This window comes from Schizophyllum commune (assembly GCF_000143185.2).
Source record: "Schizophyllum commune H4-8 unplaced genomic scaffold SCHCOscaffold_9, whole genome shotgun sequence".
NCBI classification, from domain to species: domain Eukaryota; kingdom Fungi; phylum Basidiomycota; class Agaricomycetes; order Agaricales; family Schizophyllaceae; genus Schizophyllum; species Schizophyllum commune.
Window position 1 is genome coordinate 1927315 of NW_026089546.1, and position 24831 is coordinate 1952145.

Consider the following 24831-nt stretch of genomic DNA (forward strand, 5'->3'; position numbering starts at 1 on the left):
GCTCGTCGCCATCCTGGCTGCGATCCCATAGCCCTTTCTCCAACCAAGCCCGCCATGAGCGGCAGCGGTAAACTGCCCCCAGCAGCCGTCAAGAAGGTGCAGGCGGTGATCATGCAGGTTGGACTCGAATTCATATTCTATGGTGTGTCTTTTCCTATTGAATATGCCCTTACAATTTCGCTGAATCTCTTCAGGAATCCACTTAACGCTGTTCATTATAGCCATGATCTTCATCGCGTAAGGTCTCTACTCCTTCGAGTAGTCATGTATTCAGACATACTCCAGACGGCGACCGTCCAATACCTGGGTTGTACCAACGGTCACGGTCCTTATATTCCTTACTGTATCCTCATGGACATTTGCGGACCTTCACCTCATCGTCCGCGAGCAGCTCGCTCTGCAACTCAACCCCTTCGTTATCCTTCAGACCATCAAAATGTTCAAGGACATCAATACGATGGAGGTCGCCATGGTCCGCGTCAACGTCCGTTGCTTAGTCTCGGTTTCATCTGCTAGTCTGGCTCACCTATCATGCACCAGTTCATCCTCTGCGACTTCGTCGTAGTCTGGCGCGCGTGGATAGTGTGGACGGGGAATAAATACGTGCATGGTCTTCTCGTACTCTGTTTGGTCGCGTCTGTCGGTGAGCTCCCCCCCCCTCCCATCTGTCGAATGCCACTGATGTGAGGACGTCTTCCCCTTAGCCTGCAGCGTCGCGGACTTCGTCATTACCTACCACACGATCCAAAACCTCGATATCTACGGCCCTGCCGAGACTCGCGTGCTCCTCGACGTCGTCCCTCTGCTGGTGACAAACATCGTCGCCAGCGCGCTCGTCGGCATCAAAGTATGGTAAGCACCGATGAGGGCGCATGTACCTTGCAAGCGTCAATGAAGCGCGCATGCGTCGATGGGGGCATGCGTGCCACCGCCAAGGGCACATGCGTGACATCGTCAAGGACATCGCTGATAGCGCGGCCAGGGACTATCGGCGGACTATCAAGCGCTCGCTCGGGCAGCGCTCAAGGACGACGGTGGAGAAGGTCATGATGTTGCTGGTTGAGTCGGGGTTGATTTATGCGGCGATTTGGGTACGTGTCTTCATCCACTAGATGTGCCTGAAGATGGCTGACCTGAAGTTCAGATCCTATACCTCGTGCTCTCACTTACAAATATCAAGAACTTCATGGATAACACCGGCGGCCTCTTCGTGGTGTGGCGGGCCTCGCTGAGCTTTGTGGTGCGTCTCTGCCACGCTCTTGACTGAGCATTTGCTCATATACGACCAGGGAGTATATTCGACGATCGTCATCATCATAGTCTCCAGGATGAAGGCGCCGACGTACATCGTCGGGAGCAACGGCGTCAGCGCCTCGGGCATGTCCGTCTCCCAGCCCATCAAGTTGCGGACGTTCAGCTCGTCAGGCGGGACCACCTCTGCGGGGGAGTCCAGCACTGCAGGCGCGTCCAGTACAGCAGGCCCCGGGCGATCTTACCTCGAAACCGTGTCGTCGGATACATTGCGGACGCCTAGGCAGAGTGAAGATGATATGTATATGACCGACGGAGGCGATGTGGTGTGGCATAGACATAGACTGACGGGCGAGGAGGTGAAGTATGAGGATGAGTTGTAAATCGTGGTGCGCACGTCTTGTATCTTCTTCATGGACTGTATCACCAGAGCAGGACTCTCAATCCACGCGCATTTTGTATCATGCTCCTTACACTGAACGATGGGCTGCATTCACAACGTACCAGACATGATGATAACTTGATTCCAGATGACGCCTCAAAGCCCCATTGCTAACGCTCCCCACAGGGCTGCACCTTCCACACGGCCGCCCATCATGTCCTCACAACCATCCACGTCCTTTACAGCCCCGCACCCTCCCCCGTCGCCGGCTTCTTCCCATACGCGGCAAACATCTCGACCTCGTTTCCGAAGATCATCGCCTTGAACCGGTCGAAGCCGCAGTCCACCAGCCCGCCCGCCTTGAGAAACTCGCGCACTTGCTCCTCGCTGAAGCCGTTCGGGTGCGGCACAGCGTCGTCCGGCGCGTCCTCGAGTCCCGCGCCGTGCGGATGGGGGCCCTTGGGTGCCGGCGGATGTCCCTGCGCGTGCGCGACCGCGGCATGCGTGGACATCCCTACCCCTTCGAACTTGACGCGGTCGGCGATGACGAGGATGCCCTTGGGCGCGAGCGACTCGGCAAGGGAGCGCGTCACGGCCGCGGGGTCGGCGAAGTGGTGATATGCCATCGAGCACTGGCGTAGGATGGTCAGTGGTCCCAACGCAGGCAAAAGCAGCGGCCGACTTACCACGATCGCGTCGAAGGTCTGGTGCCCGAGCTGTTCGGCTAGCGGCGTGCCCTGCTGGACGCAGATGGCGCGCATCTTGTCGGTACCGCGTTTGTTGAACTGGTCGACCATGCCCTGGCTGATGTCGACGCCGAGAATGGACTTGACGGACGAGACTATCTCGCGCGAGATAACACCTGTGGTATGATGGTATCCTGAGTTCTGTACATGACAGCACCAAGCAAAGCACAACTAACCTGTACCACAAGCATACTCCATGACGCGAGTGACCTCCGGGTTGGGCTGCACGATGCGCTTGAATTCGTTGCCAACCCTGTTGAAAACGGTCAGTCACCAGTGCATCTTCGAGAGCTATCTGATACCCACTGGCTGCCCAACCGGAACACATCAGGGAGATTCTCGTAGTTGACGGCGTACTCGTCGTAGTGGGCCTTGTTGGCCTCCTCAGCGGTTCTGGTGGGTTGGCTCATGATGGGGGTACTGTCAAAAATAGGGAAACGGTTGAATATGGCTCTGCGACTGAGAGTGAGAAGGTTAAGAAGGCTGAACATGGACTACAGAAGCCAGAAACGACCATAGCCTTATATACAGGACATACGTGGGTCTCTGGCTAAGGTGGCTTACGCTCCTTTCGTGCGGTGGAAGTACTACCGGTAGGGTTCTCAGTCACATTCGACAAACATGGTCATGTCATGGTTGAGTTTCGACTGAGCGGGTCCTCAAGTCGCACGTGTTGCACGTGCGCAATTGATTTGCGGCAGTCACGGTCCGCCGTGATTCATCCATCTTGCCGCGAAGCTCAGAATCAAGCATGCATGGCGTCCTTCGTGTTCTCAACCATTGTATACACCGTCTTCATGCTCGGACGACCAGAATTCCTTGGATTTGTTGTCGACGACGTCGGCGGATATGGATAAGGGGACGGGCTGGCTCGAGGCCGAGCCTGTATTTAGGGATCTCGGCCCTGTCGTGCTCGGACCGTCTTGTTGCCGGTTTGAGACTGCAGCATCGCGAAATACGAGGGCAGGCCTGACTAACGAACGATTGGTTGCTGCCTCTTCACTTACCGTCAATCGCCCCCCCGCGTAGCCCATGGTACAAGGGGTCCCCGATGCCGACAGTCCAGCAGAATGCGACTGGACGATACTGCAGTTGTTTCAATATGCGCCGGGTATGTGGTCATGGTGAGATCCAATGACATGTCCCAACTGACCTCCCTGCCTCAGCGATCATACTGACACTGCTTATCCTGGAGTATGTGTCGCACTTGGACACAGAGATCGCGTGTATATGGAGGTGTGTAGCTCAGACTTTGTTGCTGGACGAAATGCTGATCGGGATTGTAGACGCCCCTTCACGCACGTTAAGCTGCTATACGTCGTCGCGCGGTATGTCGGGCTCGCGTCTGCAATGTGCGTCCCTATGCCCCTCCTCCCCTTGCTATCATTGACACGGTAGTGCAGAGCCAGCGAAGCTTGGATTTCACATTCCTTACGCCCGACGAGTGTACCTTGGGATACCGGTTCTTGTAAGACGTGGCTTTTGGTACGCCCAATGATTTATCTTCTCTTTCATCACTGACGGCGGACGTTAGATCCACGTCTACACTGCACACATCATGCACCTGATACTTCTACTGCACGTCTCGTCTCGTGGTAAGTCTACCGTAAATCATCATTGATTGCGCGTCGCTCACCCTCGCGCAGTGTACGCGTTATTTGTCTTCGATAAGTACATACGGTACACCTTGACCTTCCTGGTCCTCCTGGACTTCATCACGGCGCTATGCATAACGACCATAAGCGTCCGTGCCACCACCTTTACCGGCTCCTGCGAGCCACACTCGCCCTCTACTGTGCAGTATTACGCGTGCGTGTGGTCATTTACCAACCCAGGCGTAGCTGACGTTCACCTCTCAGCATTGGGAGCGGTGCCGCGCAGCTCGGAATGTTTGCTCTGACGTTGTACAAGCGATGGTCGCTGCATGCGAAAGCCTCGAGCGGTGTCGTCAATGTCGTCACCCGCGATGGAGGATGGACGTTCGGCGTAATAGCCAGTCAGTATCGCAACTACCACATCGCTCCCATCCTGACTCTCGTTAGCTTGCTTGGCGGTGCTAGCCAGCAATGGGCACTCCGTCGACGTATCTAGCAAAAGGTTTCTTTGCGCGCTAGTTGTGTTGTATGTGACCTCATCCGCTATATCATCGCTCACACTGACTTGTGTTATCCAGCTGCACACCTCCAGCTTTCTCCTGTGTGGTACTTTTCCACCGTGCTACAGTGTCCGATCATTGTTGCTGATGACTCGACAGATCTGTCGCCTCGTTCTTAACGTCCAGAGCTTACATGTCCTTCATGAGACCAGCAGTGAGGCTGAGCCCAACGGTGTCGAGCTCACATCCGCCTTCACCATAGATGGAATGGATACGATATCCAAGGGTGCATCCCTTCAGGTCCCCGCAAACGAACGTCACCCCAGTGTACAATAACCCTACTGCGGACGTCGACGCTGACGCTACGCTCCTCGCCCCGCGCTCGTCGATGTCACTGTTCTGTATCATATCGCTCTCCTATCTATTATCTAGCAGTATCGCGATAGAGCCTGCAAATGAACGGGGCAGTATAGAACGGCTAGAAGCTTCATGCTCGAAATTGAACCGTGAGAAAGGGCGTCTGATCGAGCTCCGGCGGCTAGCATCGCAGGAAGGACGCACCGCCCGCGACTTGCTTTTCTCCATTTTCTGCTCTCGTTTGGTCCTACCCTCGCCCGGACACCTGCCCGCTTGCACCTGGAGCGCCAAGCGGCACCGAGGCGCACCTGAATGCTCAGCACAGATCAGAGTCTATCCCAGGAGCAGCAGCGCAATCGCCACCGCGAAGAACTCATCGCGCTCAGCAGGAATGCCTCGGTGATATCGACGTCCAGCAGTGAGGAGGACGGGGATGTGCCCCCCATACCGACGACGCCTGTTGTGCGCACGCCGCGCGCGAGGCCGGTGTCCATCCCGCGCAGTCAGAGCCGACACTGCTCGCGTTCGCCGCGCGCGTCGCGCCCGCCGTCCTATATGGCCAGAGATCTGGTGGTGCCAGCGGAAGAGTCTGAAGAGGACGACGACAGTGTACTACAGAACTCGCCCACTCCTGGGCCGTCGCGCTTGCGAATGCTCTCGCCCGCCAACAAGAAGGGATCGCGCTCTAGGTCGCGTCCCCCACCTCTCGGCCGGGACTTTGAGATGGGCGACGTCCTCGGCGAGGGTGCCTACTCCACGGTGCGCAGCATTTGCTTTCTTTCCACACTCAATTACTCATACAACCCAGGTCAACCTGGCTAAGAACACGCAAACCGGCCAGGAATACGCCATCAAGATCATGTACAAGGAGCACCTCCGGCGACATAATAAAGTCAACATGGCCTTCGTCGAAAAGGACGCCCTGATCAAGATACAGACCGCGGGTGGGCACCCAGGAATCGTGCGGCTGGAGCGCACCTGGCAGGATAACTGGAGCTTCTGTACGTACATGCCACCGCATGCTGTCCTGCCACTCGCTTACCTGCTGCAGTCTATGTTCTTTCGCTTGCTCGCAATGGCGACATTCAGTCGCTTCTTTTTCGCCTGGGCTCGCTCAGCCTTCCTTGCGCGCGCTACTATGCCGCACAGCTGGTCGATGCTGTTTCTTTCATGCACTCTGTCAATGTCATTCATCGGTATGTCGCTCTACCATATATAACAGGCGATAGCTGACCGGCTTCTTAGCGATCTTAAACCGGAGAACCTTCTTTTGGACGACGACTTCAGGATCAAGCTAACAGACTTTGGCACAGCCAAGGTTTTGGATTCATATGGTCCGTACTTCACGTCGTTTCAAATCGACTGGTGGCTAAACTCGTCCGACAGATGGGCGGGCGAGAACGTTCGTTGGCACAGCGCAGTATCAAGCTCCAGAGCTATTAACGGCGTCCCACACGACGAGGAGGTGCGCTGGATACGTACTAATACCGCACGCCTGCAGCTGACTGGCTTCGACAGCTCTGACCTGTGGGCTATTGGCTGCAATGTCTACCAAATGATTGCCGGACGCTTCCCATTTGCTGGCCCGTCCGAATACCTTATTTTCGAGAAGATCAAGCGCCTCGACTACGAGTTCCCGGAAGGATTCGACGCGGATGGGAAGGACCTTGTGCAGAAGCTCTTGGTGAGCGACGGTTGCCGTTCGATATCGTCGTGAGCTAACGTTATGGTGTCAGGTTCTGGATCCGACAGCGAGGTTGGGCGCAGGCTCGCCTGGTACGGAGAATGATGCTGCGGCGCTCAAGGCTCATCCTTTCTTCTCGGCCATCAAGTGGGAGACACTCTGGGCGGACCCTGCCCCGCCGCATGAGGCGGGGCTGCTGAAGAAGGACCCCGCCGTCAATGGCGCGAACGGTGCTTCGCGCGACGTTGGGGCAATATGGGACGAGCTTGTGGGTGGCGACGAGATCGAGTGGGCGCCGGACGCGGAGGGCGACGAGGCGCGCATGCAGGTGCAGCATTTCCGCCAAAATGGCGCGAAACAGCCCGATGCGGGTGACCCTCTGGACTCCGCGCCAACGACACCACCTTCTGCATCTCCGCCGCCTGCTGCTGCGGATTCCGCCGAGCGTCCATCGCTGTCGAGGAAGGACACGGCTGCCTCGAGTCAGTCGACGCAGAATAGTACTTCCGACAGCAGCATGGAGCAATTGGACGAGCGCCTTGCTGAGCTTGCACTCCGCAACCTCAGCAATTCGCACAAGAGCCTGCCGCACTCTTCGCCGTCGCTCAACAGCCAGAAGACCCTCGAGTACGAACGTGGGCGTAACCGTGCGTTGACTCCAGTACAGGGGAATACGCCTGTATCGGAGGCCGACTTGTGCGTACTTCATTGCTCTGTACCGAACTTGTACGCTGACATCGCGACAGGCCCTCCATCATCCACATGGAGACCAGCGAGCACATCGTGTACAAGTCGACGGTGGAAGCGCGCTCGCTTCGTCGTCGCGCCAGCAGGCTCCTGCACGTCAGCGTCCAGGCGGTCAAGAAGCCCAAACTTCGGCAGTTGGTGCTCACGGACAAGCGCCTGGTGCTGCTTAAGACGAAGAAGATCGGTGGGCCGGCGACGGTGAAGGCACAGTACGCGGTAAGGCCCGCAAACGCCTCAAGGTCGTCCGAGAGGAAGGACGAGAAGGACGGAAAGGAGGGGAAGGACAGCAAGGACGCGAAGGAACTGGCACGGATCACTTCGTCGGATCTGAAGGGTGACCGGGGCTTCGTGTTCTTGACGGTATGTCGAGGTGTCCATGGCTCAGAGGGGACAGTTAACTTACTCTTCCTGCAGAGCAACGGAAAGAGCCACTCATTCACCGCGCCCGATTCCCCAACGGCTATCAAATGGACGCAGAAGATCAATTCTCTAATCTCTAACGATACATAATCGGATAATAAGCGCGATCACTTGCACTCTCGGTATTTCTCTACATTTACGGCTGGTTAGATGGGAACGACATCCGGACGTGACTGGGCGGGTGGCTTTACTCTGGCGAGTCGCTCAATCAGGGCATAGTCACCTCACAAGGATAGTGGCTTCACAAGGTTAGATATCTCCGGCAAGGACGCTGCTACACACACACGAACGCTGCTATGCACGCAATAGCTTTGTACTTGTACATACGATATAGGGTAGGATCATACAGAGCCCCGTATGGGCTCGAGTAATTACGGTTTTCTTGTCAGGCTTTGGGTCGGGTTCCTGGACGTGCAGTGCGGGGGTGCAGAGGGACTTTGAAGACAAAATGCCTTACTTATGTATTGTAGTTCGGCTGCTTCTTGTATGCTATTTGCTTTGCTCTGTTATGTCTATCTGGGTACTTGTAAGAAGGTCGTCCGGGGCGCTGGAAGGCTCAAAGACGCTGGCGAGCAAAAGGCATGATAAATGGACAACCCTCGGGGTCAGTTTTAACCCAAAATTCAGTCAATGACCTGATGCATACCTGTACCAATGTTGTCCCCTTCGGGGTGACGTACGAAAAATTTGGAACGATACAGAGAAGATTAGCATGGCCCCTGCACAAGGATGACACGCTTTTCCGGAGTGGTAGACCTACGGGTCTCAATATTTATTGTCTCTTTTTCGTCCGAAGTTCCTTACCCCCCTTTCAGTCCTAGGAAATCAACTGCGGACCACCGGATGGGTATCTTCGAAAGACCGCTTCGTGAGCAAATCAATAATCGAAGGTCTGCGCTGTACCAAGGCTGCTTTTTGGGGGAGAACTCCCAGTCATCCCCTGTTATGCGCGCTGCGCTTCAGCGCAAATGAGTTGAACACGACAGAATTTGTGCCAAGGTTTGTGCGTCACCGGCGAAGCCAAAGACAGTGCATGGCTTCCTGCCCTTCGTTTCGAAGGCTCAGGCAAACTTCGAGCGGGCTGGCCAACCTCAGCGAGTCTCCGTTCAATCCTTTCATATGACCGTGAGAAGACCTCGGCACCGCATTGTTCTGGCGTGACGATCGCGACCGTGCCCAGCCTCATTCCTCCGAGACCGACCATCATCTCTCTTTGACCTTCATGTTCGCTTGACATGACAAGTACTCGTTCTTCGTCTCGTATAAAAGCTCGACAAGGGAAAACGTTTGAGGGAACCGATGCGTCCTTGACGACAGCGACGGCGACGGTGGCTCGCGGAGCGCAGCGGGCGGATAGCGCTGACTCATCCAGCTCTGCCGCGACTCCCTCCAAATCTACCAAGGCATCCGCTTTCGCTGACAAGCGGCGCAAGACCAGCCACACTTCTTCGCATACGGAGACGAAGAAACCAACGAAAAGGGCTTCGAAAAAGAAACCCCTCACGCTCGAAGCAGTCACGGACCTGCCGCTCGACATTCTATACGAGATATTTAAACACCTTCGCCCGGCGGACCTTCTGCATCTCTGTCATGCGAACAAGGCTCTCCGCTACACGCTCCTCCGCCCGGGGTCCAAGGGCACCTGGGAGTTCTCGTTCAAGGTGGCATCTAACCCCAGGATTCCGCCCTGCCTTGATGGAGGCCTGAGCTTTCCGCAATACGCTGACTTGATCTATGGCAAGAGCTGCTGGGTGCGCGATATTTCTTTCCGTGTCTCTGATTGGTACTGAATGACGTGCGTCCAGGTCTGCGGCAGTACGAAGGATGTTCGCACCTTGTTCATGTTTCTGGACAAGCGATGCGAAAAATGCGTATTCGACAGGTGTGTTCTTCCATCCTTCGTAACACATTGGATCATACTGAGGGCTATAACAACAGGTATCGTACGATAGCGGACGGTGGAAGGTCTGCGCCGTTTGATCTTGAAACGGGCTATCCTGGCAAGAAGTTGTATTGGAATTCGGACGTATTCGGTATGCCGTCATGTTTTATGCACGCTACATCATATCTCTACAACTCAATCTCTACAGACTTCCACAAGTCGACTTACCTTGTTGACCAAGACGAGTACGCGAAGGCCGAGGCTGACGTGACCGCCCTCGGCCAAGGACCCGTCGATGAGCTGAAGAAATACACGGACGACCTGAAGGCAAAGGCTAAGCACGCCGCAGATGTATGTCCAACAACACGTTTGTTGTCTGCCTGCTGATCATCCCAGTTCTCTGCGGACCTCTGCCGTGTCCTGCGGATCGAGAGCTATGTGGTAGAGGCCGCCAAGAAGAAGCAGATTGAGGACCTTCGTACCCAGCGTCGAGAGTTGTAAGCATATATTGGTTTTGTGCGTCTGTGTCGTGCGCTGACCGCCTCTCGCAGCATCGTCACGAAGCTGCAAGAGAAAGGTTACGACGAGGAGCTGCAGAAACTTCGGCGATGGCGCCCAAACTACCTGAACCGCTACACTCACCGGTCGACGACCATGACGGAGCGCAGTGAGTCCAGCCTCAAACCTCGTCATTCTTACCTCGCGCTTAGCCAATATTGCTAGGCTGGAAGACCATGGAGGAGGGCGTTGAGGAGTACGTCAGCGAGCTGATCAAATTCCGCAAGAAGGAGGTTGCCGGGAACGTATTCTGGTTACGCCTTCGCGATCTAGATATGAAACTCGACAAGTGGAGAGAGATGTGCCCCGACGCGAATGTGCTCAAGCCCACGTCGGCGGAGGTTGCGGTCAGGGAGCCGCTCCGCACGGTGCTGTTGAAGGACCTCGATTGGTCGGTGACGGACCCGCTAAAGTCGGTGGAGGACGCGGTACTCGTGCGCCTAGGGCGGGAGTGTATGGATGAGATGAGGGCGTATTTGCTGGGCTTGATCCCCGGCAGGGTCAAGGGCAAGAGCAGGGGCACGGGCGACCGCCTCGCGCTCGCGACGACGTACTTCAAGTGCTTCCGCTGCAAGGAACCCATGCCCTACGTGCGGATCACCGTCCATCAGTGCTTCAAGGACCTCCCGGCGGGCAGGGAGGATGAGGACGGCGAGGACGATACGACTATCACGATCACGAGCATGCTGAAGGCGGCGAGGACGAGCGCGCCGCTTTATCGCACCACTGACAAGGTGTTCTTCGACGAGGAGGCGAGCCGGCACGCGGAGGTGTTGATTAGGGCGTGCGAGAACGATCCGAACAAGACGACATTTGCGGACATGGAGGCACTTGACGCGCGTCTCGAGTGCGTGGCTTGCGAGCCGGGCAAGCGTCGGCAGGCCATGCAATGGCGTAGCGCGGTACGGGTCTCCTCGCTCTCGTTGATGGTTGTCGACTGACTTGATTATGCCCAGCTTCTCCACTCCATCCAGCACCACTACGCCACGGACAACAGCCCTATCTCTGCTCGATGGAAGGTTATCAACGACCCAGACGAGCTACAGCGCATCGAGGCCGCCGAGAAACCTGCGATTGAGAAGGGCCAAGTCGTAAGACAGTGCCGAGGAGGCTATCGCATTAAGGTACCTGCCTGCAGCAATCAGGAAATGTGGAACAAGGCTCTCCGGTGAGCGCAGTCCTCTCCTGTCGAGGGCGAGATATGACGATGCTGACGAATCGCAACAGCGAGCAAAGTGTCGCATACGCGCAAGACAGCTCGATGGCCAACTTCCCGCCGTTTGTCCGATTTTAGCATATGTTCAAGGACCAGAGCATGAGCTATCACAATGGTTAGTCTATACAAAGTCCTACTGCCATGGTTCGCATCTCCAATCACTTCTCGCGCTCTGAATACACGGACAAAAACCAGAGAGACGCCTTAATCTGAATTATGCACTCACTAATGATTTACTATCCCTACAATACATATATATCCCCGCCCGATTCAGATGCCGTTATCCTCGCTGCTTTTGCGAAAGCTGGCAAGCACATCGTAGGTCGGTAAAGTTCGACTGTTCGCAAATCGTTCGCGACCGTAGGAAGCTCCGGGGTTTGAGCGTGGCGTACGCGTGGCCAGACTGTCGCGCGGCTGACAACCACTTGTTTCAACCGTCATGTTCGCGTCAACGGGATCAGCACTTGCTCATCGTCTATCAGTAGTGCTCTGAACAATATGAAAGACGAAGCAATGTTGACGCCGAGGCTCACAAATGCGGGCTCTCGCGAGCCCGTGACTCTCGCAGCGATCATGGACCTGCCGCTCGATATACTCTACGAGATATTCAAACACCTCCACCCCGCGGACATTCTGTATCTCAGCCGTGCAACCAAAGCTCTCCGCTACACGCTTCTGCGCCGCGGCGCCAAGAGCACCTGGGAATACTCGCTCAAGGCAGCGGGCTTTCCTATGATTCCAACTTGCATCGACGACGGGATGAGTCTCCCGCAATATGTCAACTTGATCTACGGAGATACTTGCTTCGTGCGTTTTCCGCCTTTTCGCCTCTTTGACGATTCTTATCGAAGCGCTCCTCTAGGCCTGCGGCTCAGCACATGAAGTGAATTGCATGTTCATGTTTCTCGACAAGCGGTGCGAGGGATGCGTATTCGAAAAGTACGTACGTTCAAAATTCGAACCTTATCCGCCCACACAGACGAATTATTTGATAGATATTGCATGCTCCATTACTGGAAGTGGGGAAAGTCTGGCCCGTTCGACCCCGAAACCGGGTATCCTGGCAGAATGCTACATTGGGATATGTATTATGGCGGTGCGTAGCGATACCTCTTCATCAGGCCTATCTAGCACTTGCGCATACTATACTAACCCTCGACACAGACTGGGTGTCTTATACTTACCTTGTCGACAAGGAAGAATCTGCGAGGATAGAGGTAGACATGGCCGCATTGTCAAAGAGAATCATTGAGGACTCGACCCAGAAGGGCACCGTCAAGGGCTTGAGAAGCTACACCGACAACCTGAGGGCAAAGACACGACAAGCGGAAGAGGTGTGATCGATAGCATAATGTTTGCCATAGGGCGTGTCTACTGACTATCCACCCCAGTTTGAAAAGACCATACACGGTGTTCTGCAGTCGGAAGGATTCTTAACCATGACGTAGGAGCATATAAGACTGGGCAGGGCTATGTACTCACGATCTGAAATCTGCGAAGAAGTCGGTCGGGAGCCGTTGTGCCCAACGTCGATAACAATCAAACCCACAAACCTCGCCTTCGCATGACGGCGCGTCGAGGGCGTCCCTACCGGGTTCTTTCAACGCCCTCTATGTTGAAGAAATTACGAATAGACCGCCTCTCACCCTGTATGGACTCGCATCGCCTCGGAAGCGTCGCAATCGACCCGACGATGCTTATTCAACGAGGAAGCGCCAGGTCGTTGCCAGGCCATTACTCCATGCTTCACTTGCGGCTTTCAGCAGAGATTATCCGAGAGGCAATATAGCATGTCTTGACTCGCCGTTCTCGTCGCCTTGGCACACTGCAGCCACATTGTAGGTCGATAAAAGTTCAACCGGACGTGACAGAGTGACCGTGAGAACCCCTCGTGGCTTGGGCGTGACAACCGCGTGGCCACATGTCCCGCGACCGACGGCCACTTGTCCTCAACCTTCACTCGTCTCGACATGTCCAGCACTTGCTCAACGTCTTCCGACGATGACCTTGAAGAGGTGAAGACCGGAGACACTTGTATAGCGGGCTCGCACGAAGTGCAGCGGGCAGACAGCCCACTGAAACCCGACACGGAGACCGCGACGTCGACGCAGTCAACAGCGAGCAAGGCGAATGTGCCAGATAAAGAGAAGAACAATATCATTCAGCATCGCTCACGTAATGAAGAGAAACGACCTCAGGAGGCCACCATAGCTCAACCCATCACACTCGCAGCGATCATGGACCTGCCACTCGATATCCTCCATGAGATATTCAAGCACGTCCATCCTGCGGTCCTTTTGAATCTCAGTCGTGCAAATAAGGCTCTCCGATACACGCTTCTGCACCGCGGCGCTAAAAGTACCTGGGAGCACTCACTCAAGGCAGCGACCTATCCCATGATACCTGCATGCATCGACAACGGAATGAGTCTCCCGCAATACGTCAACTTGATCTATGGAAAGAATTGCTTTGTGCGACAACTATCCCCTGCGTCTGATCATGGCACTGACTGCGGTTCGGCCCCTCTGTAGTCCTGCGGCTCAACAAAAGGCGTGTCGGACTTTTTCTCATTCCTCGACAAGCGGTGCCGCGACTGCATGAACAGCAAGTGCGTCATTCCATCCCCGACACTCACCAGACCGCGACATTTATGAACTCACCAATAGGTATCGCACGCTATTGGATTGGGGAATGTGTGGCCCGCCGGATTTCAAGACCAAGTATCCTGGCAGGACGTTGGATTGGCAACGGGTTCTTAACGGTACCTATGTGATGATGTGTCATGCTCAGACGTACACTGATCCCGCCCAGACTGGATAGCTCTGGACAAACTTGTCGACGAGAAGGAGTTCGCAGAGATAGAGGCCAACTTGACCATGCTATCAAAGGGACCTGTCGAGGACGTGAAGAAATACATAGACGAGGTGAAAGCAAGGACTCAACAGGCCATGAATGTACGTTTGATAGTCACAGTGCATCCTCCTCGTGTTTCCCAAGCGAACGCTGGCTCGCCACCGTCCATATGCGCCTACTGACTATTCATCGCAGTTCGATGAGGCCATCCACGATGTCCTGGACTACGAGTGGTCTTATAGACACATGCTGCACAAGTAGGGCACGCACCCACGGTGTACATGTATAGCTGTGAACCCATTGTGTAGAAGTCGTGATTCAAAAGTTAGATGCGGATTTTCGTGCCGGAGTCGTTGTTTCGAGCGCGAGTCAATCAGGTTCGCAAATCGCACAAGGCGGCGCGTCGCTACTGAGTTCCTGTCAATGCCCGGCCCATTCACGAGTTCACGAGCAGACCGTCCCTCACTCTATGTCGATTCCGAGCTACTTCAACTGTCGCCTCAGTACCTAGCCATTCCCCTCCCACATGCACCCATGTCTCCCGCATGGATACACGAACAGAAATTCAAAGGAGCGTCTCAATAATAGTCTGTAACCTACTAAGCTACACATCCACTATTGATATATCCTCGTCCGCTTCAGATGTCTGAGAAAACTCCAAAATAATTCCAAGAAAGGGCGGCTCTCGCGGAAGGCGTGGCCAGCCGCACAGATATCATCCACTCAACCCTCTACTCCGTCCCCGGCCCATGATAAGACATCGCATCCCGGTCGACCGACATGAGGCGGTTGTACTCGAGCAACGAACTACGCGACAGCGATCAGTACCGTGAACACGCAGCCACACACTCACGCGCCACTCACCGGATAAAATACGCCTGCAAATCCTCTCGCCTCCAATACTTCTTGCTCCACTTCCGGCCCTCAACCGCAATCTTCCTCGCCAGATCGTCATGCCCGCCCTCGCCGTTCTCGTCCCCGCGGAAGAATGCGAGCGCGTCGTAGAGGTCGGTGAAGTCAAGCTGAACGGGGACGTAGTGCAGCCAGGGCTGGATGCGATCGGTGAACCTGAGGATGGACGTGAGCTTCCGGTGCATGGTGGAAGAAACGCGCGGGATAGCGAAGACGAAGGAGGTACGCACCACTCAGGATAGATAGTCGCCTTGAAGATGACCGAGTTCGAGGTCAACAAGCGCTTGAAGCGACCGCTCCACGCATTGCCATCGATCTACGAGACCATCAGCCAGACATCATGAGCCAGCGCCCAACACCACTCACATCCATGATATACTTGTAATTCGCCGCCTCCTGGATACTCTGGTAGTCGGCAAACTCATACGTGTCCTCGATGATATCACAGATCTCCGGGCTGCACGCATGCGCATTGCCAGCAAAGGCGACGTCCATCATCTCCCAGTTCACCGCGCCCGAGTCGTGCAGCTGCGGCGGGCCGACGCGCTGATCACGCTTCGGCGCCGGGTTGAGGATCGGCAGCGTCGTGGACATGTTGTTCGTGAGCGCGACCATCCGCAGGCGGTGCGACTTGTCCCAGCGGACCTTCGGGTGGTTGTACATGCCCGTCGTCGACCCGCGCCACAGGAGCCGGTTGTCCGTCTTCTCCTCCCACTCGGGCTCGCCCTCGATGTCCTCGACCCAGCCGTACGGCGCAGGCATGCGAACGTCGTGGTGGATGGTCGTGGACGCGTAGGTGTACTGGACGATCATGGCGTCGCGCGGGTTCGGTCCAGTGAAGTGCGAGATGAACTGCCCGTGCTCATGGAAGAGATGCGTGTGTTGACAGGGGTCCATACTCTTGACGTGGTCGTAGATGAAAGACTTGCCCTCGCGTGCCGGCGGGTCGTCCTTGGGTATGATGGCGTAGCGTCCGCCGAAGGAAGACGGGTGGCAAGCTGCTGTCCAGCCGATACCAGGTCTCATCTTCGGAAAGTCTTTCTTCTTGAGATCTGCGACTGCGTCAGCGAAGAAAAGAAGCAGCTATGTCGTCACTAACAGGTCTTTCGCCATGCAGCATCCAGGAGCTTCTGCTTGTAGAGGTAGTCGGTAAGGCGAGAGGGACCGTCGTGAGGGGAGACCATGATGGTGAAGTTCTCTGGTAGCCATTCCTCGACCTCGCTGAGAAGCTTGAGGATGGTGAAGGAGCCGGAGATGAGATGTTGGTGGTCGTCGGAGAATGATGTACGGACGACGCCGACGTGTCCTTCTTCATCTCGCCCAATGGCATACCAATCCTGCTGGGTGGCGTTCTGCTGCTCTTCTTGCAGGGCGATGAGATCGGGAGGATAGATGCCCCACAGGTGCTCGAAGTCATGGTAAATCTGGTCGTACTCGTCCGGAAGCTGTACATTGTGCTGTTGCACAAACTTCCACCTGCAGAAGGTCAGCGCGAGGCAGACGGAAGCGGGTATATGCGCACCAAACGTCGAAGTCCTTCGGCGGGTTGCGCTTGTAGCGTCTGCGGTACTCGCGCACAGCCTGCTCCAGCGTCCGACTTGCTTTGGAGACCTTCTTCTTCCACTGAGCTTCGGCGCGGTCCATGAGTTCGTAGATGGGGTGCGGGCCTTTGGCGTTGACCTCCAGAAGACCGTTTTGGTGATACTTGTGCTGACCAGTGGCCGCTAGGCCGCCGCGAGCGTCCGCGAGGCGTGGCTTCTGCTTCTGTCTCTGCCGCCTAGGAGCCCCGGTGGACGCTGGCCGACGCGCGATCTGGGAGATAATCTGGAGAGTAGACATGGACGCCTCGCGCAGCTTCGCGGGCACGACGCTCGTCTTCAGATGGCTCCCGCCCTGGGACCACATGGTGAGCGAGACGACGACATAGACGCTGGCGACGAGGAGGATGGATCTAAAGAGTGGGCGAGTTTTCGGCTGGGATAGGATGTGCTGGAAGCGGATGGGCTTCATGGTGTGTGGTGGTCGGGAGCAAGCCTGGCGAGCGCGACCCGCGAATTTCCGCAGGTGAGACTGGTGTGCTCGGGAAAGCCACCGTGACGTCGAGCGTCCTCTTCCGCGAGCTTATCCGACCCCTGGTGAAACATCGCGACCGAGGACGCGGCGATCCACCACGACGAGGGCAGTTAGGTAACAATGCATCTTCGTCCCGAGCACGGGAGAAGGGCAGAACCAGCACGCTAATCAGCAAGAAGCACCGGCTTTCATTTCGAGGCTGCAAAGTTGAACGCTGTCACCGTTCAACGGAAGCTTTGGCGCTGTGGGCGACATCATCTCACGGTCACGCTCCTGGACCCACATCGTCGCTGACAAGGAGTTGGGATTCCGATGCCGACACACCTCGTCAAGCTAGACCTACCCTCGCCCTCACCTCCGCCATCGTCCCGGCCGTCTTTTCTCTCGCACGACGCGCCCCATCCCTCGCCACTTCCTCCAAGTATGCCGTCTCCTTCCTGAGGCGCTCAAACTCCGCCCGCGGGCCCTTTATCGCCTCCTCCACCGCATCCGCCGTGTCCGCCTTGAGCTCGGCGTGGCCCTTGCCGGCATAGCGCGCCGCGAGCGCGTGCAGGTCGTCCTGCCCGGTGATGGCGCCGAGGATGGTGAGCAGATTAGCCGTTCCCGGGCGGTTTTCCGGGTCGTACGTGAGCTCGCCGAGTCCGTCAGTCACGGCGGAGCGGATTTTCGACTGGATTTGCGCGGCGGTGTCGGTCAGAAGGATGCGGGAGTTTAGGTCGGGCGAAGACTTGGACATCTTCGCGCTGGGGTCACGCAGGGAGAGGACGCGCTTCGTCTGGGCTAGATGTCTGTCAGCCCGGGAATCTGGCGCGTATGACGGGAGATGGACGCACTCTTGATAATTTGTGGCAATGGGAACATCGTAGTTTTACCCTTGTAGCGCCTGTTGAACAGGTCTGCCAAATCTCGACATAACTCAATGTGCTGCGTCTGGTCGTCACCGACCGGGACGTGGGTCGCGCTGTAGCAGTGGTCAATCGCCGGCTCGGAATTGTGGCGCCAGCGACATCATACCGATACGCCAGAATATCAGCTGCCTGAAGAACAGGGTAGGTCAACAAACCCGCGTTAAGTTGCGACTCGTCAATCTCTGATTCGTCCTTCGCGTTACGCGCCGTCGCAATCTTGGACTGTTGGGAGCGTTCAGATATGTCGCTATTTACTTGAAAGATTAAATTACCTTCCAAGTAGTCATCCTTCTCAGCTGCCCAAGGGAAGTCATACAGTTGAAAATCCATGCCAGCTCAGTGTGTGCGGGGTTCTGGGTTCAGCGTCAGCATGCGATTCTCCTTCACTCCCCTTCCCCCCTCCCCTAGCGTTTCTCAACCAACCAGAACAAACCAAACCCACATACATGATCCTGATGGAAGATAATCGCCCTTTTGGGGTCCAGCCCAATCGCCAGCAACACCGCCAACATATCCTGCCTCGACTTCGCCAGCTCCTTCGGTTTTTGCGGCATGGTCAGGGCATGCCAGCCAACGACGGAGAAGATGAGCTCGTCGGAGGGCGAGGCGTCGCGTTGGAGAGCGACCCAGTTAGAGAGGGCGCCGAGGTAGTTCCCTAGCTGGGGGTGGGAGGGGAATGTCAGGTGAGGAGGAAAAAGAGGGAGAAGGGAATGGATAGAGAAGGGGAAGGAGAGGAAATTCAGTCCAATAAGCCTCAGGTGCATCAGAGAAAGAGAATTACATGAGGTATGCCTGTCGGCTGGATCCCGGAGAAGATACGTCGCGGGCGACGTATCTCGGTGGTCGAATCAGTCAAGTTAACTGAACTAGTCGAAAGACATCTGCTTCGAAGTAGTGGGGTATAAGCCCTGCATGTCGAGCGCGACGCGGCCAGGACGCGACCTGACATGAGGTTTGCGGGCAGAGGAGAACGATCACGTGGGAGTCCGGCCTTCGCCGAATTGAGCCGCAGCGGCAGATGCCGAGCATTGTTGGGCTGTGTGGTTGACTGTTGCTGAACGATTTCTTGGGGCTCAGTCGAAGGGATATGCAAACAATATGACTTCCTATGTTACATAGTATAGTAGACATCCATAAGGACGACTTCCTCGAATTCTCTTCCACACGATAGCGCTCGAAAATATTTTATCCCTGCTCCTTTTCGTCAAAGGAACGCGCGAGCAGTGTCACTGTACGTCTCTAGCCGGATCTAACCTCCGCCGAGCACTTAGGTTACGGTAGCAGGCGAGCCGCTCACACGCTGCTGGCATGCAAGCAAGAGCGCCGCTCGAGCGGCGTCATCCTCAGCATCAACACGAGATGCTTTTGAGTCTTCCGGTCCTTCTGAATCAATGATGAGCGTCGTGTCGAGAAGCGACGCACGCGAAGAATACACACCACTCGTCGCGGGCAACGACTCCGTCACAATTCTCAAATCGCGAACGCCCGCCATCTTACGCCTCATCTCCAGCGCCACGAGGGTCGTCAGATGGACGGAGACCGCCTTGGACGGCGTGCACCCCAGGCGACAGAGCGCGCTGCCCTCGTCAGCTTCGGAGGGTGGATAGTTGATGACAATGGCGGTGTTCCCTGCGCGGTTGGCGGCGGAGAGGAGGGGCATGAAGGCTGCGGTTTCGGAGAAGTGACTGGCGGCGAGGCCATGAGATAGGAGAGAGATGCAGGCGTAGAGGGAGACCAGGTCGTGGACGTCGTCCGTGGGCTCCCGAGCGTCCGTAGTCTCCCTCAGAGTAGTCATGCTGAGGGCGTTTGGGACCGTTTTAGCGGCCATTCCGTCGTTGGCGATGTCACCTATGTTGACTAGGACGTCAATGGATTCCTCGCGCTCGCTGATGAGCTCAACAAGCTGAGTTATGGATGCGGGGTGCAGGAGGATGATTTCGCCCTTCAGGTGCGCGTCCTGGGAAGCTGAGACCTGAGCGGGTGAACGTATAGTATCGCGGCGGCAACCCGAGATGTATACGCGAGCGCCGTTATCCGCGAACGCTTTCGAGATTGCGAGGCCGATGCTGGTATTGCCGCCCGTGACAACGCAGGTCCAGCCGTCTACATTGAAGTCGTCCTGTGGAGTTGCGTCTGCGTCGATTGTGGTCATTGTCGTAGCTTGTAAATGGATCCTGAACGACGTGCGAGACCGAGAGGTTGTCCGTGTTCGGGACGCTATCTAGCTTGAGTACATCCGTCGTCTGCATAATGAGCACAGACCTGATGACGCCGGTGCATCACCAGAGTCGAGATAGGGTAGCATGAAGAAGACCTACGAGGGCAGGTGGTAGCTCTGCGAAAGAAGTAAGAATGCAGGGTTCGGAAGAGGGGTTAACCCAACGTCCAATCCAGTGAGTCTGGGGATGACAGCATGGGCGACGCATCGTGACTCGTCGGCGTTGTGGCGCGGAGTTGATTTGCAGCAGCCATACAGGGCAGTTTAGCAGCCCTCGGCATGCTGGAACGTTGCAAAATGCAAGTCGGTCTTCGTGACTCGCGGTGTACACCGAGACATAGAGGCGCGTAACAGTTCGATCGGACGAGTACAGAACTATGCAGAAGGGCTTGAGAAGGAGGCAGCTGGCAGGGTAAGGTGTTGAGATAGTCTGGAAGTCGCTGTGTCCTCCGAGAGCGCTGGCGATACTGAGAGTCGAATGGGAGGAGATCTTCGCCTATGCAAGCTCTGCAGGTATGAGGGGACCCCTAGCACGGCCTACACTGTGCGTTGCCCGTGGCAGATGAAAGTTGGGGACAAGCCGTAAACGCGGTCAGCTGACATGATCGAGCGCGAAATGAGCGTTTCTCGTTTGGCTCCTACCATCATGGCGGCCCTCAAGCGCTCGGCATCCCCTCTCCCAGAACTCACCACTCGACCAAGCGCGTCGAATGCTGCAGTCACTCTATACGAGATAGCCTCCCCTCGACGTTCGAAGCGCCTCAAGACCGACGATGACAAACCCCCGACGCGCTACGTGGACTCCGATTCAGAGGACATTGAGGACGCGGTGCCGCAGGTGACGGTACGGCCAGCTGCGCGTAGCAAGGCCTCCGCCTCCAAGGGCAAGTCAACCCCCAAGCAGAAGGCTTCGAGCAAGCCGAAGCAACCGAGGACGAAGCCCTCAGGCGAACCACATCCACCTCCCCCGCGGTGGAAGGAGACATACGACGCGATCAAGGAGATGCGTGACGGCATAGTGGCCGTGGTGGACACCATGGGGTGCCATATGGCACAACAGGGGGAAACGGACCCGCGCGCGAGGCGGTTGGTAACCCTTGTTTCCCTCATGTTGTCTTCTCAGACCAAGGACGAGGTGACGGACGCGGCGATCAAGAAGTTGCGGGCGGCGCTTGGGGGGAGTATCACGTTGGAGGCGTTGCTGAAGGCAGACAAGGAGACTATTGAGGGGGCGATAAATAAGGTGGGATTCTGGCCAAAGAAGACGGGGTACGTGGCCACGTTCTTGTTGCACGAGTCGTGCGCTGATGTTCGTCGCACAGGTACATCATGGAGGCAGCCAAGACCTTGAGGGACGACTTTGACGGAGACGTCCCGAAGACCGCGAAGGAGCTTCAGTCCCTGAAGGGTGTAGGCCCGAAGATGGCGTACTTGTGCCTTCAAGCGGCGTGGGGGATGTACGTCCCCACCTGTCCCTCCTTTGTCTATCCTAAGAATCCAACAGAAACGACGGAATTGGTGTGGACGTTCACGTCCACCGGATAACAAACCGCCTGAAGTGGCATAACCCGCCCACCAACACGCCAGAGGCGACGAGGTAATGAGAAACCTCTTACGATCGCCATCCTCTAGACTCACGGTTCATGTAGGGCCAACCTGGAATCGTGGCTCCCAAAGGAGCTCTGGGGCGACATCAACCACATGCTCGTCGGCTTCGGTCAAGTGAGTAATCAGTCCCTCTCTATCTGCTTGTTTCCCGTTCTTCACCTTCCGTAAACCGATCTTAACTCGCGCCAGGAAATCTGCTACCCCGTAAACCCACGCTGCGACCAATGCACGCTACGGGACATGGGTCTCTGCCCCAGCGCTCAGCAGAACGTCAGCCCCACAAAGCGGAAGCCGGCAGCCAAACGCGTAGTCGGGGGTTCTGGCGCGAGCAAGGTAGAGATCGAGTTGGACCCGGACGTCGATAAGCCGCTGCTTTAGGCTACACACATTTCCACTTCACATCCTCTCAAGCACTCTACACTGACTTTGCTACTCTACACCGACACCACTACTTTACACGCGCGCTAATACACTACATCTATCATAATCTTCTTGCTTGCTTCTATATAAAACGGAACTTGCTTTCTTGAATCTAGATGTGTATACTTAACGTATAATATACTCACTCGACGCCGCGCTCAGAACGCTATATTCACAGCCATGTCCCAAAAGCCCTTCTCCAACTGCGTGCATTTCCTCCAGACTCCCAGCCATTCGCTGAAGCGCGCCGGTGAGGGCGGGTCTTGGGCGGCTAGGGTCTCGATGACGTCTGTCGGGACGCAGATTAGAACGAGCAGAACATCAACTGGCAAAAAAGAGATAGTAAGGCCTCGTCAAGTGATGCACATACCGAGCCCAACTTTCACCGCGCCCTGATAGTGCTCGCCCGAATAATCCTCGATCCACTGCAGGTACGGGTTGCCCTCGAGCACGACCCATGCGTCGGCCGTGGACGAGTGGCGCTTGAGCCAGAGGCCGACCTCGCCGTACCCGAGAAGGCAGGCGAGGAGGGCCATCGTGAGCTTCATGCTGTCGCCTGTGGAGTTGGTAAATGTTTGAGCGACATCGACCAAGGGCAGGTGACAAAGGCAAATGCACCGGAAATACGCACCTTGCAACCCCGTCTCGATCAGATAGCACCCATACGCCGTCGTCGCGGACGCCTCGGGCGTGCTCTCGAGGTCCTCCGCCGTTACGCCGAATTTGGCACAGAAGGCTTTGTGCGTGTTGATTTCGCGGAGGACGTTGAGGATGGTTTGCACGGCGCGGTCGACGTCGGAGAAGGTTGTTGCTTTAGCGGCGAGGAGGCTGGGGAAAGGGTTAGGTCTCATGACTGGGTAGGGGAGGTGGGTGTAGGCATGAGGTAGGGGTAGATGCAAGAAGGAGGGATGGGACGTACGCGTAGGCACGGGCGTAGTACTTCAAGTAGTGGTAGTCCTGTCTGGGGAGTGGAGGTTAGGTGAGCATAATAAGATATGGGGAGTCGCGTACTTTATGAAGTGCACGAACTTCTCCTTTGCGAGAGTGCCTTTACCGAGCTCCACGACGAAGGGGTGTTCGACGTAGGCCTTCCATGTCGACGAGCTTTGCTGAATCAAAAGGCGGGTGAACGGGTGCTGATTCGATGGTGTGCGGCTACGGCGGTTGTGAGCTTTGGCGAAGGTCAGATAAATGACTCATTACCCAGGAATGCACGCCGGACGCAGGCCGTGCAGATGGTTCAGTGGACCATGACCGCCGCCTACGGGGTATGCAGCTTGTATGCCGTGGTGCGTGTACTCTGTGGCCAATCGAGTTGCCTCGACAACTACAAACCTGATAAGGAATTCTCCAAAGACACGAGCAAAAAGGCGCTCACGATCGTGACCCTGCGCGATGAAGGACGCCAACGCAGAGCTAAGCGTGCAGCCCGTTCCATGCGTGCTCTGGGAATCAATTCTCGAGCGATAGAACACAGTCGCGCCCGATTTCTGATACAAAATGTCCACCACAAGCTCAGTGACCTGCGGCCTGTCGCCCGCGAGTTGCAAAATCTCCATGTTCTCGCCGAAGACGCCCTGCGGTACGCGCTTGACCTCGGGATGCGCCGCAGAGAATTTCGCGATGTCGTCGAGCGTCGCGGTGATATGGCCGCCCTTCAGGAGCACGGCTTTCGAGCCCAGCTGCATAAGCGCCTGTGCCGAAGACAACATGTCGTCGAGCCCGCTGATTTTCCGTGGGTAGCCGCGACGAGATAGCAAGAGTTCCGCCTCTTGCTTGTTCGGCGTGATCAATGTCGCCAGCGGGAAGAGCTCGTCGACGATCGTGTCGACTGCGTCTTCCTGAAGGAGAGTATGTCCGGAAGTAGACACGCACACGGGATCGCAGACGAGTGCGGGTAGAAGCGCGTCTTTGTAGTGCGCCTTAAGCGCGTGCACGACTGCACGCGCAATCTGCGCATCGCAGAGCATCCCTGTCTTGATGGCTTTGACGTCTATATCGGCGAGGACGGTGCTGATCTGGCGATGATGCAAGAGGCGTTAGCGTTAGGCTGCGTATGAGCTTACTATGCTGACCTGGCTCTCGACGAAGTCGGTCGGGACGGCATGAACGCCATTGACACCCTTCGTGTTCTGAGCAGTAAGTGCTGTGATGGCAGAAGTCCCATAACACCCCAAAGCCGCAATTGTTTTCAAATCGGCCTGAAAGTGGATGGGTAAATTGACTCGATTGTCTGTTGGGAAGACACTGACCTGGATTCCAGCACCACCTCCAGAGTCGGAGCCGGCTATGGTGAGTACTCCTGGGTGTGAGGCCATGTTCGGTATGGTGGCGGGAAGCAAGTTGTAGCCTAGCGTCACTGTGACTGCGTGACTGTTGAAGTTCGAGTCACGGTTCGGATCTAGGCGTCCAGCCGTACGTCGTCTCCTCCTGTTGAAGAGGGCTCGCCCAGTTTCTGAGAGGGATCATATGTGGCTACAAAGAGCTATGATATTTGATAT

The 24831-nt window shown here is 56.1% G+C and overlaps 14 protein-coding genes across 14 annotated transcripts; 9 read left to right on the plus strand and 5 right to left on the minus strand.

Moving 5' to 3' along the window:
- Positions 1 to 54: 54 nt before the first annotated feature.
- On the plus strand, positions 55 to 1634 carry SCHCODRAFT_02704083 (uncharacterized protein; the record flags this gene model as incomplete). The annotated part of the gene is made up of 8 exons (XM_003029457.2): positions 55 to 142; positions 195 to 237; positions 286 to 484; positions 541 to 643; positions 705 to 852; positions 983 to 1091; positions 1145 to 1240; positions 1290 to 1634. 8 exons carry the CDS (start codon positions 55 to 57, stop codon positions 1632 to 1634), a joined length of 1131 nt encoding a protein of 376 aa, XP_003029503.1.
- A 34-nt stretch (positions 1635 to 1668) lies between these two features.
- SCHCODRAFT_02635527 (uncharacterized protein) lies at positions 1669 to 2810 on the minus strand (the record flags this gene model as incomplete). Its single annotated transcript, XM_050345871.1, has 3 exons — positions 2711 to 2810; positions 2568 to 2644; positions 1669 to 2508 (listed from the first exon to the last, which is right to left on the minus strand). Coding segments are annotated over exons 1-3 (783 nt in total), but the record flags the coding sequence as incomplete, so codon positions are not given.
- A 601-nt stretch (positions 2811 to 3411) lies between these two features.
- On the plus strand, positions 3412 to 4955 carry SCHCODRAFT_02740188 (uncharacterized protein; the record flags this gene model as incomplete). The annotated part of the gene is made up of 9 exons (XM_050347164.1): positions 3412 to 3490; positions 3546 to 3615; positions 3666 to 3731; positions 3783 to 3864; positions 3914 to 3974; positions 4026 to 4188; positions 4239 to 4375; positions 4422 to 4500; positions 4553 to 4955. 9 exons carry the CDS (start codon positions 3412 to 3414, stop codon positions 4620 to 4622), a joined length of 807 nt encoding a protein of 268 aa, XP_050198965.1. The 3' UTR covers positions 4623 to 4955.
- A 79-nt stretch (positions 4956 to 5034) lies between these two features.
- On the plus strand, positions 5035 to 8204 carry SCHCODRAFT_02550266 (kinase-like protein). Its single transcript, XM_003029458.2, has 9 exons — positions 5035 to 5590; positions 5640 to 5832; positions 5883 to 6027; positions 6077 to 6165; positions 6218 to 6296; positions 6350 to 6515; positions 6568 to 7211; positions 7262 to 7622; positions 7677 to 8204. Exons 1-9 carry the CDS (start codon positions 5144 to 5146, stop codon positions 7770 to 7772), a joined length of 2220 nt encoding a protein of 739 aa, XP_003029504.2. The 5' UTR covers positions 5035 to 5143; the 3' UTR covers positions 7773 to 8204.
- Positions 8205 to 8320: 116 nt separating this feature from the next.
- Positions 8321 to 8503, plus strand: SCHCODRAFT_02510836 (uncharacterized protein; the record flags this gene model as incomplete). Its single annotated transcript, XM_003029459.1, has 1 exon — positions 8321 to 8503. One exon carries the CDS (start codon positions 8321 to 8323, stop codon positions 8501 to 8503), a length of 183 nt encoding a protein of 60 aa, XP_003029505.1.
- Positions 8504 to 8834: 331 nt separating this feature from the next.
- SCHCODRAFT_02377060 (uncharacterized protein) lies at positions 8835 to 10367 on the plus strand. Its single transcript, XM_050342512.1, has 7 exons — positions 8835 to 9433; positions 9488 to 9564; positions 9621 to 9715; positions 9773 to 9915; positions 9961 to 10065; positions 10116 to 10231; positions 10288 to 10367. The coding sequence occupies exons 1-5, from the start codon at positions 8918 to 8920 to the stop codon at positions 10063 to 10065; spliced, it is 936 nt and encodes a 311-aa protein (XP_050198966.1). The 5' UTR covers positions 8835 to 8917; the 3' UTR covers positions 10116 to 10231; positions 10288 to 10367.
- On the plus strand, positions 10192 to 11621 carry SCHCODRAFT_02635541 (uncharacterized protein). Its single transcript, XM_003029460.2, has 4 exons — positions 10192 to 10231; positions 10288 to 11024; positions 11079 to 11290; positions 11350 to 11621. The coding sequence occupies exons 1-4, from the start codon at positions 10219 to 10221 to the stop codon at positions 11414 to 11416; spliced, it is 1029 nt and encodes a 342-aa protein (XP_003029506.1). The 5' UTR covers positions 10192 to 10218; the 3' UTR covers positions 11417 to 11621.
- Positions 11622 to 11779: 158 nt separating this feature from the next.
- On the plus strand, positions 11780 to 13004 carry SCHCODRAFT_02635543 (uncharacterized protein). The gene is made up of 6 exons (XM_050345872.1): positions 11780 to 12145; positions 12201 to 12277; positions 12334 to 12434; positions 12503 to 12555; positions 12604 to 12672; positions 12730 to 13004. Exons 1-6 carry the CDS (start codon positions 11837 to 11839, stop codon positions 12784 to 12786), a joined length of 666 nt encoding a protein of 221 aa, XP_050198967.1. The 5' UTR covers positions 11780 to 11836; the 3' UTR covers positions 12787 to 13004.
- Positions 13005 to 13268: 264 nt separating this feature from the next.
- Positions 13269 to 14539, plus strand: SCHCODRAFT_02751256 (uncharacterized protein). Its single transcript, XM_003029461.3, has 5 exons — positions 13269 to 13809; positions 13870 to 13946; positions 14005 to 14099; positions 14150 to 14292; positions 14387 to 14539. The coding sequence occupies exons 1-5, from the start codon at positions 13309 to 13311 to the stop codon at positions 14450 to 14452; spliced, it is 882 nt and encodes a 293-aa protein (XP_003029507.1). The 5' UTR covers positions 13269 to 13308; the 3' UTR covers positions 14453 to 14539.
- Positions 14540 to 14664: 125 nt separating this feature from the next.
- SCHCODRAFT_02377140 (uncharacterized protein) lies at positions 14665 to 17271 on the minus strand. Its single transcript, XM_003029860.2, has 6 exons — positions 16626 to 17271; positions 16203 to 16579; positions 15470 to 16155; positions 15334 to 15419; positions 15056 to 15259; positions 14665 to 14998 (listed from the first exon to the last, which is right to left on the minus strand). The coding sequence occupies exons 1-6, from the start codon at positions 17111 to 17113 to the stop codon at positions 14923 to 14925; spliced, it is 1917 nt and encodes a 638-aa protein (XP_003029906.2). The 5' UTR covers positions 17114 to 17271; the 3' UTR covers positions 14665 to 14922.
- A 189-nt stretch (positions 17272 to 17460) lies between these two features.
- Positions 17461 to 19043, minus strand: SCHCODRAFT_01131581 (tryptophanyl-tRNA synthetase). Its single transcript, XM_003029861.2, has 6 exons — positions 18866 to 19043; positions 18531 to 18743; positions 18357 to 18437; positions 18191 to 18306; positions 18010 to 18137; positions 17461 to 17956 (listed from the first exon to the last, which is right to left on the minus strand). The coding sequence occupies exons 1-6, from the start codon at positions 19031 to 19033 to the stop codon at positions 17505 to 17507; spliced, it is 1158 nt and encodes a 385-aa protein (XP_003029907.1). The 5' UTR covers positions 19034 to 19043; the 3' UTR covers positions 17461 to 17504.
- A 308-nt stretch (positions 19044 to 19351) lies between these two features.
- On the minus strand, positions 19352 to 20236 carry SCHCODRAFT_02511625 (uncharacterized protein; the record flags this gene model as incomplete). The annotated part of the gene is made up of 2 exons (XM_003029862.2): positions 19352 to 19467; positions 19522 to 20236. The coding sequence occupies 2 exons, from the start codon at positions 20234 to 20236 to the stop codon at positions 19352 to 19354; spliced, it is 831 nt and encodes a 276-aa protein (XP_003029908.2).
- A 1069-nt stretch (positions 20237 to 21305) lies between these two features.
- Positions 21306 to 22288, plus strand: SCHCODRAFT_02510193 (DNA glycosylase; the record flags this gene model as incomplete). The annotated part of the gene is made up of 5 exons (XM_003029462.2): positions 21306 to 21571; positions 21625 to 21759; positions 21807 to 21899; positions 21952 to 22024; positions 22100 to 22288. The coding sequence occupies 5 exons, from the start codon at positions 21306 to 21308 to the stop codon at positions 22286 to 22288; spliced, it is 756 nt and encodes a 251-aa protein (XP_003029508.2).
- Positions 22289 to 22488: 200 nt separating this feature from the next.
- SCHCODRAFT_02510691 (uncharacterized protein) lies at positions 22489 to 24648 on the minus strand (the record flags this gene model as incomplete). Its single annotated transcript, XM_003029863.2, has 9 exons — positions 22489 to 22619; positions 22701 to 22886; positions 22962 to 23158; positions 23250 to 23291; positions 23342 to 23485; positions 23534 to 23657; positions 23709 to 24348; positions 24406 to 24531; positions 24583 to 24648. The coding sequence occupies 9 exons, from the start codon at positions 24646 to 24648 to the stop codon at positions 22489 to 22491; spliced, it is 1656 nt and encodes a 551-aa protein (XP_003029909.1).
- Between the last annotated feature and the right edge of the window lie 183 nt (positions 24649 to 24831).